At 40.0% G+C, this 19543-nt stretch overlaps 1 protein-coding gene across 3 annotated transcripts in view; it reads right to left on the bottom strand.

The window, feature by feature from the left end:
• The window catches only part of ADAMTS17 (ADAM metallopeptidase with thrombospondin type 1 motif 17), a 386286-nt gene that overhangs the window by 41190 nt on the left and 325553 nt on the right, over positions 1–19543 (bottom strand). For all 3 annotated transcript variants that reach the window (XM_073653354.1, XM_073653356.1, XM_073653355.1), the window contains 3 exons: positions 15454–15611; positions 7248–7407; positions 83–218 (listed from right to left, as the gene is read on the bottom strand). In XM_073653354.1, coding sequence (XP_073509455.1) covers positions 83–218; positions 7248–7407; positions 15454–15611 — 454 coding nt within the window. The remainder of the gene's footprint in view (positions 1–82; positions 219–7247; positions 7408–15453; positions 15612–19543) is intronic.

Raw genomic sequence — 19543 nt, forward strand, 5'->3', positions numbered from 1 at the left:
AAAAAAACGTAAAAAATTCCTTGACACATTCCCACTATATGTAGTTATCAAAAGACTGATCAGCTGCCTATGCAAGACCCACCTTGACTGGCATGGATGTGTGTTGCACTTCCGAACCTGCGGGAAAGGACGCGGCACATGAAGGCACATACTTTCATTTACAATCAGCATGGTTTTATTCACCAGTTTTGTGCAGGATACCAAAGTCTTCCGTTCACCTGGAATAAAGTGGACTTCTACATCAGTACATGAATTACAGAGCAGCATCTAGAATAGATAAAATTGTAGTTTCCTGGCAGCCTGATACTTGCCATATCTTTACAATGCCAGTATATAAATGTTTTACAGAAGAGCTCATTATGGGACCACTTATAAAATCTGTGGGAGTGTGTGCATGACAAGTTATCCAAGATAATTCTGCACTGTAAAGGAAATGTTCTAATGAGCAGATTGTACACGTCCTGTGAAAGCACACTGCCTTCTTTTGATAATTTTGCTGCACATCTGTTATATTGTATGCACTTTAATCTCTGGAACATATGAAACCAGCATCTGGTATACAACACAATATGGCTCTAATTATCGGCACATGTAATAGGAACATAAAGTCTAGAACGTCACAGAACTTCACCATGCAGACACTAAAAAGATGGGCTATACAACAGTATACCAATCTAAGGCTGTGTTCACATTTGTACATCTGCAGAAGTATGACAAATACATTGGATGTATACATTTAAAATATATGCAGGCATGTGTCATTGGTCAAAAAACGTCTGAACTTAAACATATATGTTGAACGTATTTAATGCATCCGTCAACATTAATATGCATTAAAATAAACATATCCTTTATTTTTATTCTATTTTCAGCTAGCTTTTACTGGTTCAGACAGGAAAGTGTATGCATTTTAGATGTACTGAGACGCACCGCCATATGTTTCAATACATCTCCCATTGAGAATAATGGAAAAAAATGGTGGATGACAGTTAAACCATACGTAGTTAAAAGAACATTTTGCCCATTTTAGTTGCCATATATAAGCCTGAATAGTCTTTTGCAATTCACAACCTTACATCCACTGGAAAGCACTGAATAACTGTGAGCCTAGCCTAAAGTAACAAGTACACAAGTGGATCCTTCCTTTTAGCAGCACTTTGGTTATCGAGGTAAGAGTAATAGGTGGGTGCGGGTCCTCCCGCTGCAAGGGACAGTGCATGAATAAATGATAATACAAATTTTGATGAGGTTTCTTAGAGTTCCAATATCACAAGTGTATTAAGAACAGTAATGTTTCAAACTATGGAATTCCTTTTTCAAGCTGAAGTTAGGAAGAGGAACTGGGTCTGGCTATCCTAAATTTAGCTTAAAAAAGCATTTACATATCACTGTTCTTACCATACTGGTCGACGCTCCAGCCTATTTTACATAATACAATGGTAAGTTGCGTGTTCATTAGCTCATAGACACAAAACTAGGAACATTTGACCATGTTCACACATTTAGTATTTGGTCATCAGTATTTGTAAGCCAAAAAGAGAAGTGGGTGATAAATCCAAAAGTGGTGACGTGTTTCTATTATACTTTTCCTCTGATTGTTCCTCTCCTGATTTTGTCTTACAAATACTGAGGTAAAATACTGACCAAATACTGAGTGTGTGAACATGGCCTTAAAGAGGTGGTCCACTATATTGTATAAAGCCCCCATCGATTTACACCTTTTAACTAAGTATTTTTGTAAATACCTTCTGCTTCCATATGTGCCTGTGAGTGGCGCTATCACTGCTCGCTCAGTCTGCACCACGTGACCCCGGCTGAAGCCGCCGCTGATGTCACGTCAATTTCCAGATTTCCTGGAGTCACCCAGGCGTGACCCAGTTGCGCGTACCCCCCTGAGTGACTGGGCTGTGGGTAGTGTTTCACCGCACGTCACAGCCCAGTATCCAGCACACACTTGCGACCAATGAAAGCAGAGGAGAGAGGGAAAGCGTGCGCTGGACACTGGGCTGTGACGTGTGGTGAAACACCGACCACAGCCCAGTCACTCAGGGGGTGTGTGCAACTGGGTCACGCCTGGGAGAATCCAAGAAATTTGGAAGTTGACGTGACATCAGCGGATGTCAGTGGTAGCTGCAGCCGGGGTCACGTGATGTGGACTGAGCGAGCAGCGAGTATTTAAAAAAATACTTAGTTAAAAGGTGTAAATCGATGTGGGCTTTATACAATGTAGTGGACCACCTCTTTAAAGTTACATTCCCACGATGAGTTTTTAGTGATATTTGACCGCTGCGCATTTGTAGGCATCCCAGAAACACTAGGTGAGAATCAGGGGCTTACTGCTGTTCATCCACTAGTTCCACTCTTATTGCTGAAACAAACTCTGCTTACTGACTCCCATTCTGCAAACTATCTACACATGGGAAGAGTATGCCAAAAACACGGCCTTGAGATCATCTAGTCCTCCATGAATATCTTCCCCCAGGACATAGCTCGCCAATTACAGTGCTCTCTTCTGAAGGTTACACTTTCTACTTCTAGCTTTTTGGTTATCATCCCGAGTACCTAGCTATGTGTCACATAGTCTTGAAACCTTGATAGCAGTCTACCAAAGTTAGGCCATTGGCAGAACTATTATAATGACCCAGCCTCCAACCTGTAGCTGAAAATTCTTTAATTTTATATTGTTTGTGTAAGTGCAGGGACCCAGCCACTGAAACACTGGTTATACATCTCTAGCACTTTCCTTCTATGTCCCTCCATTCAGGTCAAGAGTGCTCATCAGTGCAAATCAGCAGCATTTGGACGAGGAGGCAATTTCCAGTTCTCCTAAACATTAGTAGAAACGGTGAACACCAGTAGCAGACTGCACTGTATTGTTATACACCAACATAGCCCAATCATCCCTCCTTCTGCTTGTTTTAGAACATACGGTTCAGGAGCTCACAGGCTTGACTTCTGTGGTGGTGGTAGTATTCAACTTTCTTAATTGGTAGAACTGACACAACTCTTCTATCAGTTTGCCTTGAAGAGGGCTGCCTTATCTGAATGTAGGTGGGCAGGGCCCCCACAAGACATGATAGAATTTTTCAATAAGGCTTGAGCTGAAGATTCTACTGTCTGATCCTTGGTAGGAACAGCACATAATGAAGTAGTAAGAAGTAGCAATGAAGACTAACAGGCATTTGTAGCCTTGCAGTGATACTTCTACTGTTTGATAGTCCATCAGCACTAACTGTAAGGTGTTGTTCTCGTTCTCCAGCTCTTGCCAACTTGCACTTTCTGCAAAATCTATAAACTTCATGGGTGATCTTCTGAAGCTCATGACGATGCCAAAGTTTTAAGTTGTCTCTTTTTCTCATCAATCCATGCCACACCTGTTGTCTCTTCTTTCTCTGATAGCACATTTTTCCTAGTGGAACCTATTCCTGTTTATAGCTTCACACAGTGATGCAACTCACCTGCACAGATAGCTAAACAGTCATATTGCCGGAGCACCTGTTTCTCTGTTGCGGACAGTCTCTAGCGTCTCGTCTTGGGTGCAGCCCGCTATAAGTCACTGCATACCTGTGTCAATTTGCTCATCCTACTGTTTTATTCTAACACTTTTCAATGGTCCCCTTAGTTTCTAGACCCATGCTAGTCACTTCACTCTGTGAGGCCTTCTATCCTATGGTACTAGGGCTATAACACTTCATCTTAAACCAGCAGGAAACTGAGAATCTCTGTTCCTTCCAGCTATTTATTAGAGAGACCACATGTTGGCTTGAATTGTTGTGAACCGGTCTCTATTGTACTTTGTACTTGAACTTGCTCAACCTTGCCATTGATCTTTATTCCTATCAGGCATGGTCCAGATGGACTAATGAATTGCTTTCAGTTTATATCTCGAATTCATCTCTCAAAATGATGTCTCCAAACTTTTCAGTAACCACCAGGTAAAAGTAGTTTCAGCTGGAAACAGCACTAGATATAGGGGTACTTCTCTCCTTTTTTGCATAGACAGTCCTTCTTTGCTATCCAGGACCTGGGCCAGTACAGTTTGAATTACTTTCTAGATTCCATCGGTATAGGACGCAATGGGTTTGGTGAAGTCAGAGTGGGCCAAAATAGGAACACAAGAACAAAAGGAGCACCTTTTTTTAAAAGGCCCCATTCGAGGCTGTTCTCTTTATTACCAATGAATTTTCACCATTTTGAAGGGTTGCTGCTACATGGGCAATATTCTTGCTGAATAACCAGTAGTAACTGACTAGTCTCAAGAAAGCTTAGCGATCTGTGACCGTGCCCAGTACTGGCCACTGCTGCACTGCTTTGACCTTGGAATCCAAGGGCAAAACAATGTTACTTGGGCACCACTTTCCCCAGGTACTCGACGCTTTCTGTGAACAGGTGACACTTTCTTCTGCTCCAATCCATGTTACTGTAGCCAGGTTGACACTAACCTCTGTAGGTGCCTGTCCCAGTGGAGATCATCAGATGCACCTGCATTGTAACCATGGCAGTTAAACCTGATGAGTATAGCTTATTTTATTATTTTTAACAATCTTTGCTTTCAGATTTTTCTTTTAAGCTCAAACCTTTTGACATTTATTATTCCCTGACTATTTTCATAGGGTTATAGGGGAGTACCATCACACAGCTTGCTCATCTAGGTAGGTCCAGGAGTATTTTCTGAATTCAGCACTGCATTGGTGCTTTATGCAGGGCCAACTTTGGTGGTCACTGATTTGGGACATATCTCCAGTAGCTCATCTCAAACTCATTGATGAGAGGTCTATATACTTCTCCCAATATTTTCATCCAAAGGATCACAGGAACATTAGAGTCCTGTGCATCTCTTCTTTCTTGCCTAGAATGGTTGTGATTTGGATCCAGTGTTCACCGAACAGAATAGGGCAACTCCATTAAACTACAGGGCACTGTCCAACTAACTCTTTTGCATTAAATAGGTATGTCTTTAACATCGAACCTCATGCTATGGATTAGGAGAGGGGTGAGCAATTCCTAGCATTGAGTCCTAATTGACTGCATTCCCAGCACTTCATTTTCTCTTACTAAGTGGATCTCTCCCTCTAATAAGCATACCGGCAAACTAGCATTGCCCAAAACCCCAAGTTTCTTGAGCAACACTTAGCCTCTCTAGAAAGTGAGCACCTTTTAAGTAACTTCACAGTCACTTCCTTTTGAGCTTCCAACCACTTATCTGTTTAAGATTCTAAATCCACCTGTTGAGTTGCTGTGACCCTCCTGAATTGATATCCCATTTCTTTAGAAACAAAATCCTGTACCTGGATAGCGCCTGGTGTTTCAATTCTAAATTCTCTTGTTGTGCTCTCTGCAGCAGCTCAGGTCTAGGATAAACTGAGCTTGGAGCGCAACATCTGCATTATGTTAAAGCTTTAGACATTTGATCTGCTAGTGAATTGTGGCAGGGTCTCACCTTCTTTCTGGAGGCTGGCGAAAAAAACACTTTTGCTGTATTGTCGGAAGATATACAGTACTGTGCAGAAGTTTTAGGTTGGTGTGGGAAAAATGCTGCAAACTAAGAATACAGAACTACTAATTTATTTTTATCAATTAACAAAGCAAAGTAAATGATCAAAAAAGAAAAGCAAATCAATATTTGGCGTGTCCATCCTTTGCTTTAAAAACAGCATCAATATTTATAGGCACTGATTCACAGTTTTTGAAGGAACTCGGCAGGAAGATTGTTCCAAACATGTCTGAGAAGTAACCACAGATCGTCTATAAAATGTAGGCTTGGGAATATCACTCTATCTCCTCATGTGATCCAAGACAGATTCAATGATGTTAAGATCTGGGTTCTGTGAAGGCCATATCATCACTTTCTGGACTCCTTGTTTTTCTTTGCACATAAGATAGTTTTTAATCATATTGGCTGTATATTTGGGGCCTTTGTCCTGTTGCAGAATAAATTTGGAGCAAATCAAGCACCTCCCCGATGGTGTTTCATGATGGAAAAACATCTGCCTCTATTTCTCAGCATTGAAGACACATTAATCCTGACCAAATCCATCTCAATTTGCTGAAATGCAGCCATAAATTTGCAAGGACCCTCCAACATGTTTCAGTGTCACCTGAAGACACTCATTATTGTGCCGCTCTCCAGTGAACAGACTGTCTGCAAATTTTGACTCATGAGTCCAAAGCATCTGCTGCCATCTCTCTGCAATCTAGTTCTTATGTTTTTGTGCATAGTTAAGTCGTTTGGCCTTGTTTCCATCCACAAGAGTTGGCTTTTTAGCCACAATTTTAACATGAAGAGTAGCTGGAATAACTGGTTGCTGCCAGTTCTGAGATGATGTATCAGCTGGTCATCTTCCGATTTTGAAGGGAAGTAAGCATGATGTGTCTTTGATCTGTTGCACTAAGTTCCCTTGGCTGACCACTGTTTCTACGGTCCTCAAAGTTGCCCACTGCTTGGTGCTTCTTCAAAAGAGTTTTCTACAGCACATCTAGAAACCCCAGTCTGTTTTGAAATCTTTGCCTGGAAGAAATCATCCTGATGCAATACAACTACCTTGTGTCTTGCTGCTGAGCACAGTCTTTCCATGGTATATGACCTGTGACATGAAACTGTCTTCCACAACCTCAAATTGAGGCAGTGATTGGCTGTTCCTCATCCAGTTTTAAGACTTCTACAAGACTGCTATATATCTGGTGCTTACAACTTATGTTCCTCTTGATTATCTTGAACTCTGGTCTGTCAATACTGTATATCTTAATTGTTACAAGGCTATTATTGCAGTGGGTTACTGTAGCTGGTACTGAGGTCTTTATGACTTAAAAGGGTTTTCCAGCATTAAGCTACAAGTCTGCAGTCATTCTATGTGCGCGCTATGAGGATTCCCTGGTGCCAGCGATAGGAGCGTGACCGCAAGTATGAGATTTGCATACATGTGGTCACATGCCGACTTGCAGTGAGCAAGCCCGGTTACAGTCTAGTCGGAATGTGGTGAGAAGTATGCAAATCCCATGCTTGCAATCACATGACCGCCTGTTCCTGCTGCAGGCACCGGAGAATCCTCACAGCGCACACATAGAGTGACTACAGACTTGTAGCCTAATGGTGGAGAACCTCTTTAAATCATGGAAACCTCAGTGCAATGTGAGAATTCCCAAGTCAGCAGTCACATAGAGTGACTGCAAACTTGTACCCTAAAACCAGACAACCCCTTTAACACTGTGTTATTGGATTTTTATCTAATTTTCCATCATGACCTTACCTCCTCCACATTGAACATTGCACCCTTCCCAACTGCTGTGTGTCCACATGTACAGTGGGTCTGGTTGTCTCTCCACCTCAGTCGTCTGCTCTGTTGACTGGTTCACTGGGATGGTATACTCATAATGAATGCCATAGTTCTGATCGTGGAAGAGCAAAACCTAATCACATTTCAAAAGAAAGCAAGATATTATTGAAAAGATATCAGTTCATAGAAAAAAAATAAAAAAAACACTGGAACCGTTGCACCTACATAATCTCTGATTCAGCGAAACAAACACCTCTCCCTTGTGAACCGGGTGCTTCACTTAAAAACAGAGTCCAGACACATCATATGACAGAATATAGCTTGCACTCACCGGTAGATAAAAATTTCTTCTTTATTTCATCACTGTGACCTGTTGAAGCGCTTATACTGACTCCCTACCTTGCTGTTTTAAAGTGATGAAATAAAGAAGAAATTTTTATCTACCAGTGAGTGCACGCTATATTCTTTCATATGATGTTATTGAAAAGATATTCATGTGCATGTACTGTGGTTTGATTAATTATAAAAGGGGTACTCCGAGGAGATAAAAATGCATTTACATTGTCATAAATTCAAAAACTATAAAGCTCAATCCATAGTAGTAGTGTTTTCAATTGTCACAGTATGTTCTATTAAGAGGTATTCACTGTGACGGAGACGCAGTTCCTGCATGCTCTTTCTCTCTCTCTCTCCTGGGATGCTAAGTCATAGATTAGGGGGCATGGCTTGCTACTGGCTTCTTATACCAGCCAGCCTCCTGATAACGGCTTGTTTCATGCAATCACAAATCAGGGGATGTGGCTTTATCATTGCTTGTTATACAAGCCAGTCACCTGACAAAGCCTGATGTGTTTGCAAGTTTGTAATGTCGTCCATCGTTTGTTCTCTGCCTGGATGACTCCCCCTGTGATCTATGCCTACAGTGTCCGTTTCAGGACATGATCAGATATCAAAATCAAACGTCAGAATGATGTCAGTTTGAGGCTAAATACCCTGTTTGTGAACTGATTCTGACAAGTGATTTTGACAAGTGATTCTGACGAGTGATTCTGACGAGTGATTCTGACGAGTGATTCTGACAAATGATTTTGACGAGTGATTCCGACGAGTGATTCCGACGAGTGACTTTTACAACTGTAATATTAATAATAATAATAAAAAAAGTAACTATTCGCTGATGGGACTTGAACCCAAAATTCTGTGTCCCAAAGCCAGTGCAATAACCACTTAGCTATTAACTTAGTTGTATAAACCTTGGAGTTCTATTCTAAACAAAACAAACAAAAAAAAAAACAACATTCTTCTTCCTATCAGGATTTGAACTCTGACACTGTAGTTTGAGAGACTGATCCCTTACCATTGTGCTATCCAGTCATGTAATAGCAACTAGTAGCTTTTCTTGTCTTAAGAGATCAACCATGAAAATACTCAGGGTGACTAAAAGTCATTATGATTCTGATATTTGAAGAAAGTCACACATCACACTCACACATCAGAATCAAACATCATTTGAATTTGGCTTGCTTGCAGTCTGTGCATACATCCCAATGAGTTTTAGACAAGTTTGCACTGAAAATCATATAACCAAATAGAACTCCAAGGTTTTTACAGCTAAGTTAATAGCTTAGTGGTTAGTACACTGGCTTTTGGACACATAATTTTGGGTTCAAGTCCCATCAGCGAACAGTTACTTTTTTTTTATTATTATTATTATTATTACAGTTGTAAAAGTCACTCGTCAGAATCACTCGTCAAAATCATTCGGCAGAATCACTCATCAAAATCACTCTTCAAAATCAGTTCTCAGACAGGGTATTTAGACTCAAACTGACATCATTCTGATGTTTGATTTTGATATCTGATCATGTCCTAAAATGGACATTGTATATGCCTGCTTACTCACAGCTTATCTGTGATACTCAGTTTCCCTTCAGATAGACTATACAACTGGAAGCTGCAATGCACCCATAGTCTATTCCCTTGGTAGTTTCCCACCTCAAGCAACTTTATTACTCTTTCTTTCTTTACACATGTCCCCCCAGCCATAGCACAAACAATTAGATAATATTACAAACCCATACAGCAATATGGTTTGGTCAGAGGGTTGAACTGCATAGCAAGCAGTGAAAAAAACATGCCCCCTGATCTGTCTTTGAGGAGCAGTTATCAGAAGACAGGCTTGTATGAGAAACCAGTAGCATGCCACGTCAGATGATCTGTGACATGGCGTCCCAGAAGAGAGAGGGAGCACTCTGGAGCTGCATCTCCATAACAGTGAATAGTTCTGAATAGCACATAGTATGACAATTGAAAACGCTACTACAGATGTGAGCTTTATAGTTTTCGAAGTTTTTGAAGTTAAGTCAATAAAAAAAAACTTTTCTTATCTCCCTGAAGTACCCCTTTACTACTTTAATATTAATTCAGTAAAGAAACCAGCAAGTGCTTAAAGGGGTATTCCCATCTCTAAGATCCTCTCCCAATATGTAGTAGGTTTAATAATAATATTAGCAAATACCTCCAATTAGAAATCTACAGTTTTTCTGTTTCACTATGTATCTTTCCTCATGAGCAGGTATTGCAGGACCTTAGGTATCCATGGTTACGACCACTAGCAACTAGCTAACTCTCATTATATCAGTGGTTATAACCATGGATACCTAACGTTCTGCAATGGCTGCACATGAGGAAAGAGACATAGCAAATCAGAAAAACTATACTCGATTTCTAATTGGAGGTATTTGCTAATATTATTATTATTACACCTACTAAATATTGCTATAAGATCTTGGAGATGCGAATACCACTTTAAGCCTTACCACTGGTGGGCTATTTCAGTGATCTTTGTGGGTTTATCATACGTTAACAGAAGGGTACCAACAATTTTGTTCGATTATATATATATATATATATATATATATATATATATATATATATATACAGTACAGACCAAAAGTTTGGACACACCTTCTCATTTAAAGATTTTTCTGTATTTTCATGACTATGAAAATTGTACATTCACACTGAAGGCATCAAAACTATGAATTAACACACTCTTGCTCATCAAGAGAATGCCAAGAGGGTGCAAAGTAGTCATCAAAGCAAAAGGTGGCTACTTTGAAGAACCTAGAATATAAGACATATTTTCAGTTGTTTCACACTTTTTTGTTAACTATATAATCCACATGTGTTAATTCATAGCTTTGATGCATTCAGTGTGAATGTACAATTTTCATAGTCATGAAAATACAGAAAAAGCTTTAAATGAGAAGGTGTGTCCAAACTTTTGATCTGTACTGTATATATAATCAGGATAAACCTTTCCCGCCTTAGGTCAATTAGGATTACCATCATTTTTAATATTTGCCAAATGGCAGAAGAATGAGAGAGAGAGAGAATGTTTTAAGGCATTTGTATTACTTACTGCAAATGGTGTTAGATTACTCAGATTACTATGCCTTTAAACAATTCTGCCCATATGATGACGTCATGTGTTTGGAAGCTTCTGATAGTTTTTCTGGCAACATCTGAGTTAATTAGAGACACAAATGTGGAAGTATTTTAATGCACACCTGAAACACACTGCTTCATTGTGTAGCATCATGGGAAAGTCTAAAGAAATCAGCCAATATATCAGGAAGAGAATTGTGGACTTGCACAAGTCTGGCTCATTCTTAGGTACAATATCAAGATACCTGAAGGTGCCTCGTCCATCTGTACAAACAATTATACGCAAGTACAAACAAGATGGGAATGTCCAGTCATCATTCCGCTCAGGAAGGAGACGGGTTTGGTGTATTAGAGATGAATGTGCTTTGGTCTGACATGTGCATATCAACCCAAGGATAAAAGCAAAAGACCTTGTGAAGATGATGGCGGAAGCTGGTAAGATTGTGTCAATATCCACAGTGAAACGAGTACTGTATCAACATGGGCTGAAAAGCCACTCTGCCAGGAAGAAGCCATTACTCCAAAAGGAATTAAGACTAATCTTTTTTTTGGAGACATGTCCTGTGGTCTGATGAAACTAAAATTTTACTTTTTGGGCAATGACCATAATAATAATAATAATAATAGTTTATTTTTTATTCATTACATTTGAAGGAAAAAGGGAGACGCCTGGAAGCCTAAGAACACCATCCCAAATGTGAAACACAGGGGTGGCAGCATCATGTTGTGGGTTTGTTTTGCTGCAGGAGGGACTGATGCACTTCACAAAATAGATGGCATCATGAGAAAAGAAGATTATCTGGCAATACTGAAGCAACACCTCAAGACATCAGCCAGGAAGTTAAAGCTTGGGCGGAAATGGGTCTTCCAAATGGACAATGATCCGAAGCATACAGCCAAAATGGTAACAAAGTGGTAACAAAGGATGACAAAGTCAATGTTTTGGAGTGGCCATCACAAAGCCCTGATCTCAATCCTATTGAAAATTTATGGGCAAAGCTGAACAGGCAGGTGCGAGCAAGGCGACCTACAATCCTGGATCAGTTACACCAGTTTTGTCAGGAGAAGCTTGTGGAAGGATATCCCAAACGTTTGACCCAAGTCATTCAGTATAAGGGCAATGGTACCAAATACTAATGAAATGTATGTAAATTTTTGACTTTGCAGTAAGTAATAAAAATGGTTTAAACAATCTCTCTCTCTCTCATTATTCTGACATTCGGCAAATATTAAAAATTATGGTAATCCTAATTGACCTAAAACGGGAAAGGTTTATTCTGATTTCATGTCAGATATTGAGAAAAACATGTATATGTGTCTTTTTATGTAGTGTATGCAAACTTCTGGTTTCAACTGTATATAGGTGTGTATATTACACAATATTTAATGTATGAATTGTCATTCATTTTCCTTTACATGGTTATGGGAAAGCCATGTTGCTTGATCAGCTGCTGAGATATGTTTTACATTAGCCACATGGACACAAGGAAACTCAGTGGGAAAACAACCGATTGACTTTAATGTGGGAGTGTTGAGGGCATGCTCTGTGATATTTGGAAGTCATTGTGTAGGGTAGGAGAGGAAATAAGCAGTGTTCACAGTTGGATCCTGTGCTATCTGCCTCCTGCGTTATAACAGACTGATCCTCTTCATTATAATCCTGTCTGTGATGATAATGAGGTGGCTGCTGAAATGTGATCTCTACAGAACAGGAAGTATCAGCCTATTGTGACTGCTCACAGTAATGGTAACATGAGAAAAAAAAGGATAAATCAAACAAAATGTTTAACAGAAAACATGATTATAAAATAAATTACTTTTTGGGGATACAATCTCGTCAAATACTTTTTTTTTTTAAATACAGTACATGACTTAATTAAATTTAGAAAATTCCAGAAACTGAAGAACATGTTTATTGATGGGTATTGTTACTGCAGGAAAATGAGCCTGAAATCCGTTCACAATGCTGCATTTCAATGGTCAATATAACTCCTTAACAGGCAGTTTTGGATCAGCTTTGTGCTGTTGTGGTTCTGTAATTGTTTTCTGATGCTGCTAACAAAGCTCCAGGCTCTTAGCAAAGTGCTGCGTCTTCCTCTACATTGTTTAGACAGCCTTCTATTCACAGCCTCCCCTTTCAGTCCTCTCTTTGATTATGTTTTTCAGGCCGCCCATTTCCTATGTGAGGTACCGTTGGGTGTCAACTCCCACTCTCAATGTTTGCCTTTTCATGGAAATGATTTTCTGATGCGCTAGTTAAAAGCAGCAAAAAGCTTTGTCTATACTGGGATAGTTGCCCAGTTAAACACAAGACCATCCAGAAAAGTTCTGACTCCAATGATATCCTTAGATGCTCATAATACAACAGTGCTATACAGTGGCATGCTAAAGTTTGGGCACCCGTGGTCAAAATTATTGTTATTTTGAACAGTTAAGAAAGTTGAAGATGAAGTGATGTCTAACAGGCCTAAAGTTAAAGATGACACATTTTCTTTGCATTTTAGGAAAAAAAAAACATTGTCATCTTTTACATTTTAAAAATTACAAAAAGGAAAATGGGTCGATGCAAAAGTTTGGGCACCCTGCATGGTTAGTACCTGTTAGCACCCCCTTTTGTAGTCAGCCAGGAGTCTTTCAATTCTTGTTTGAGGGATTTTCATCCATTCTTCCATGGAAAATTCTTCCAGTTCGGTGAGATTCCTGGGTCGTCTTGCATGCACTGCTATTTTGAAGTCTAGCCACAGATTTTCAGTGATGTTCAGATCTAGGGACTGTGAAAGCCATTGTAAAACCTTCAGCTTGTGCCTTTTGAGGTAGTCTATTGTGGATTGTGACATTAGTTTAGGATCATTATTTATTTGTAGAAGCCATCCTCTGTTCAACTTCAGCGTTTTTATAGATGGCGTTATATTTGCATCAAGAATTTGTTGAAATTTCATTGAATCCATTCTACCCTCTACCCGTGAAATGTTCCTCGTGCCATTGGCTGCAACACAACCGCAAAGCATGATTGATCCACCCCATTGCTTACTGGTTGGCGAGATGTTCTTTTCCTTAGATTCTGTGCCCTTTTTTCTACACACATAACTTTGAACATTGTGGCCAAAGAGTTCTTCGGTCCACAGTACTTGTTTCCAAAATGCATCAAGCTCATTTAGATGTTCTTTTGCATAATTCTGACGCTGAATTTTATGGTGAGGAAGCAGGAGAGGTTTTCTTCTGATGACTCTTCCATTAAGGCCATATTTGTGCAGGTGTCTCTGAACAGTAGAAGAATGTACCACAACTCCAGAGTCTGCTAAATCTTTTTGAAAGTCTTTTGCAGTCAAGCGGGGGTTCTGATTTGCCTCTCTAGCAATCCTATGAGTAGCTTTCGCTGAAATTTTGCTTAGTCTTCCAGACCTTATCTTGACCTCCACTGTTCCTGTTAACTACCATTTCCTAATTTAATTTTGAACTGAGGAAAGAGCAACTTGAAAACGCTTTGCTATCTTCTTATAGTCTTCTCCTGCTTTGTGGGCTGCCACCATTTTCATTTTCTGTGTGACAGGCAGCTGCTTAGAAGAACCCATGGCTGCTGTTTTTTGGCACAAGGTTAGAGAAGGCTAGGTTTTATACAGCTAAGAAATGAGCAGTCCACTCCTTGTGAATCTCTCCCAAATTTTTTAATGGCCTTTTCTTAACAATCCTTTCAAGGCTGCGGTTATCCCGGTTGCTTGTGCACCTTTTTCTACCACACTTTTTCCTTCCACTCAACTTTCCATTAATATGCTTGGATACAGCACTCTGTGAATATCCAGCTTCTTTTGCAATGACTTTTTGTGGCTTACCCTCCTTGTGGAGTGTGTCAATGACTGCCTTCTGGACATCTGTCAAGTCAGCAGTCTTCCCCATGATTGTGGAGCCCACTGAAAATGACTAAAGGACCTTTTTAAACGCTTCGGAAGCAAAGCGAGATAATGACTTCTGTGTTTTCATTTTCTGTAAGCCATAATCATCAACATTAACAGAAATAAACACTTGAAATAGATCACTCTGTTTGTAATGACTCTGTATAATATATGAGTTTCACTTTTTGAATTGAAGAACTGAAATAAATTAACTGTTTGATGATATTCTAATTTTGTGAGAAGCACCTGAATATATATTTTTTTGCCTAAAATACAAAGGCAAAATGTCATCTTTAACTTTAGGCCATTTACAGATAATTTCATCTTCAACTTGCTTAACTGTTCACAATAACAGTAATTTTGACCAGGGGTGCCCAACCTTTTACATGCCACTATAGTCCTGCATTATTGTCCTCTGTCTACAACTGCAACAATACTTTGCTTACTCCAGGCTGAATCCAAAAGAGAACATGTCATCTTTATCAATGGTTGGTATAGTCATGTTCCACATGTGCACTAGGAATTAAAACTGGAACCAAAAAGGTGGGGCCAAAAAAAAGTGTATTTGTGTCTAAAAAATTCTTGAAATATTGCAGTTTTTACCCTGGCCACTAGAGCACACACAATAGCTTGGCTCTTCCTGGTCCAGACTTGCTGCTTAGCATGGAAACATTGCGCTCCTATAGTTCGAGCCAGCAACATGGTCATGCCGCTGGTCCAAACTGAGTGCTCTCTCATGCTTTGCCTCTGCAGCATGGGAGAAGCGCTGGGACACAAAAACTGGTCAGATCTAAATGTCTAAAATTGCATAAATAAATGACTAAATATTGAAATATTACCATCAGATGCAAAGGGGTTTTAGTAGGTCCCTTGGCAGACATTTTCTCCCACAGTCCTCGACGTACATAACGGATGGTGGTCCCTGCGATTTGAAATTCACCAGGAAGCTCAATTTTCCAATCACTGTTAATGGACTTCTTAATAGAGTCTTTCAGCGCTGAAAGAGTTAAGCACAAGGCATATAAGGAATGATACACTTGAGGATAAAATGTCAGAGCCAGGTAACTTTAATTTATCTAGGGGCTGCAGGAAATATTCTCCTTCATGTAAAGTGACAATTGAGCTCTGGGCTCCTTGCGTGGCCCCGGCTTCTTTGCACATGCGTCTATTTCTATATTATCCCTTCTCTCCGCTCTTTGCTCCCCAGAACAGTCTCTCAAATTCCTACATTCTCTTTTCTCATTTTGCACTTTTTCCATCACTTTCTCTGCCAAGTTCTCTTCTTTTCTGCTACCTATGGCCCATTTGCTTCTGCTCAGCATCCAAGAAGTGAAATTGCTACAAGCATCAAATTACTTTCTATATCCCTAACTTGTTCGTTAGCAAACATTGTATTTTCCTTGGCTTTTGCAGACAGCGGAGTCTATGAAGACCCTACCGCTGGTGCCCGCACACATTTCAGCGTGGGATGTGAAGTTATGATGAGGAATGTTTTCTATCTCCATCAAAAACCTAAGATAACCTTTACAATACTCATGTCAGCCTGCTGTAAGTTTCATGTCTGTAACACCCCATGTCAGCTTTAGTTCCAACATTCTGTGCTGGACCTAAAAATAATACATTTTTTAGTATAAATTTATAGCAGTCAAAACTGACATTGAGAGCCCCGTCACCTGTATAGACGCCTCCAACTACTAAAGTTTAGAAGCTTTCTATATAAAGTTTCATAATTGATTATACTATGTAAATAGTATCCAGTAAGCTCTTAAATGGGTTTTCCCATCTCATAAATTGATAGCGTATTGTTAGGAGATACCATAACGCTATGATCAGTGGGGGTTCAATCCTGACAGAGACAAACAATGAAGGTGACATAGAACTGCTGTAGTGCTGTGTCCCCTTCTAGATTTCTCCAGCACAGAGGTGCACTAGATTGGGGCTATCGGCAGTTCTCTGCATAGAGGGTGGCCAGCCCCAGTCTAGTGCACCTCTGTGTAACACAGCCAGCATCCACTGTGTGTGGTGCAGGCTCTGCTCCTGTGCCCCCTTCCTACACCCAACGTATAATGTACATGTATGCTATACATCAAGAAGGGGATAAAGCATTAACTAGCCATTGTCAATTTTAATTTCTTCCAACATACAATTTTTACAATAGATAATCACTGAGGTCAGTCAGGCAGCAGCCCTGTCAACACAGATGCCTAGGGAGGTATCTGAGGTGAGGAGTTTTGAGTGTCAGAGGCCTTCACAGGTAAGTAATGCTTATTTTGTTATTTTAAAGGGAACCTGTCACATTGGAAAACACTACTTACCTGCAAGTATATGGTATAGGATTAAACTTTTAGGTAAATAGCATTATAATACTGCCCGGCCACCTTGCTTAAAATGTGGTTACCAGGAAAAATGAACTTATGAACTGCTAGCTTTCAGTCACAGGGGTGTGAATAGAGTGGCTACAGTTCAGTGCTGTGAGTGGAGGCTATAAGCACAGCCTTTGATTGACAGCGCATCAGAGAAGGCTGTCAATTATAGTGCTGGGACGTGCACAGTATATTAACCGCTTCCCGACCGCCCACTGTAGATAAACGTCCGCGCTGCCTGGGCTCTGTGCAGCGCGGACGTTTAAAAACGGTGGGTGGTCCCGCAGCGCTCAGGACCCCCAGGGTCTTGCAAGCGCTGCGGGAGCGGTGCAGAGCTTTAGCTCTGACAGGGAACATCATCGGGACCTGATTGGATCAGGTCCCAGTGATGTTAACCCTTTGCTGTCTTCTATATGCCGCGATCTATAGTGATCGCGGCATATAGAAGACAGCAGGAGGAGAGGGGGTCGTCTTACTTACCTCTCCGACGACCCCTGATACCTTCCAGGACCTTGGGTTGCTATGGCCTCCAGCTCTGCCATATATGGTGTCCTGCCTGGCTCAGCCTGCAGCCTGCAGCTGAAGCCTGGCAGGAGACTCTGACTGTGAAAGTCAGTGAAGATCTCATGTAATGTAATATATGTCTGTTACATTACATGGGATCAGAAAAATAAAAATTAATGTCCCATACAGGGACTAAGTAAAAATGTAAAAAAAAAAAAATGTTTTGAAACTGTCAAAAAAAAATACAAAATAAATTAAAATAAAATAAATAAATAAAATATTAAACCGATAAATCCGTATATTTATGCAAAAATAAAAAAAGTACACATATTTGGTATTGCCGCGTCCGAAACAACCCGAGCTATAAAACTGTCACACTAATTAACTCCTTCTGTGCACACTGTAATAAAAATAAATAAAAAACGGAGCAAAAAACTATGCTTTTTCCTCATATCGCCAAACAAAAAGTGGAAAAAAATGCGAAAAAAAAAGCAAAATGGAAATAAAAATGGTACCGCTGAAAACGTCATCTTGTTCCGCAAAAAAAAGCCGCCATACAGCTCCATCAGCCGAAAAATAAAAAAGTTATAGCGCTCAGAATAAAGCAATGCAAAAAAAATATTTTTTCTATACAATTGTTTTATTGTGTAAAAGCGCCAAAACATAAAAAAATATACAGTAAGTGTAGTATCGCTGTAAACGTACTGACCTGAAGAATAACGCTGCCTGATCACTTTTACCACACGCAGAACGGCATAAAAAAAAAACTCAAAAAACAATTCCTGAATTGTTGTTTTTTGTTAATTTTACCTCCCAAAAAACGGAATAAAAAGCGATCAAAAAATGTCCCGTACCCAAAAATGGTACCAATAAAAATGTCAACTCTTCCCGCAAAAAACAAGCCGTCACATGACTCTGTCGGCCGAAATATGGAAAAATTATAGCTCTCAAAATATGGCGATGCAAACTAGATTTTGCAAAAAAAAAAGCATCTCTTAGTGTGTGACAGCTGTCAGTCATAAAAACCCGATATAAATCTGGTATCTCTGTAATCGCACCGACCCGAAGAATAAAATAATCTAATCAGTTATATCACACGAGGAACGGCGTAAAAAATAAATAAAACCAATTCTTCACCTGCTACTGATTTGTTTATTATGTCTCCCAAAGATCGCAGTAAGGCTCTGCTCACATTTATCCTGTGCTCTCTGCTGAGCGCTTACACCAGAGTTTCCGTGTAAATCTCTGAAATACGTGATTCAGCCGGAACCCATGACGGAAGATTCCCTGTAATGAGGCAGATATAGGCCACTGTGGATGCCGTCTGGCTTGTGATCCCACGATGTCATTTGTTTTAGGCGTGCATAAAAGTGCAGTTGGCCACAGTTTTGTGCACTTCAGAAAAAAAGGACACCGCTAAACAGAGGCCAGACGGAGTCCAGAGTAACTCTGCTGCCTCATTACAGTGAATGGATCCTGCAGGGGTTTCATCTGAATTACATCACTTGGAAATTTAGATGAAAACCCCGATGTAAGTGCTCAGCCTAGAGCGCCGGATAAATGTTACGTAAAATGTTCCCAATAAAAGCTTCAACTCAGTCCTCAAAAAAAGCTAGTCCCCACTCAGGTCCGTCATCTGTAAAAAATATAAGGGACTTCCAAGTTACTGGTAGCAGAAAGGCTCTGGAAAAGCAAAATGACCCTTGCCCCCCAAAGAAATTCAGAAAATTTTGTGCTCCCAAATCCAAATGCCTATTCTACAATAATTTGTTCTCCAATTGTCAAATAGCGCTCCGTCCCCCCCAGATCTCGCCGTATGGCTGAGTGGTACGATACAGCCACATATGGGGTATTGCCACTTTTAGAAGAAATTGTGTGACACATTTCGGCACCATTTTTACCCATTGCCCTGTGTGAAAATGTAAAATCTGAGGGAAAACATTTTTTTGTGGTAAAATATAATTATGTTTTCTTCACTGCCCAATGGTATAAATTTAAAAATTAAAAAATACTCACTACTTCCCTAGATGAATTCATTGAGAGGTGTAGTTTACAAAATGGG

Source organism: Phyllobates terribilis, unplaced genomic scaffold (genome assembly GCF_046119375.1).
Source record: "Phyllobates terribilis strain yellow unplaced genomic scaffold, ASM4611937v1 Scaffold_11__3_contigs__length_659146591, whole genome shotgun sequence".
Lineage (NCBI taxonomy): Eukaryota > Metazoa > Chordata > Amphibia > Anura > Dendrobatidae > Phyllobates > Phyllobates terribilis.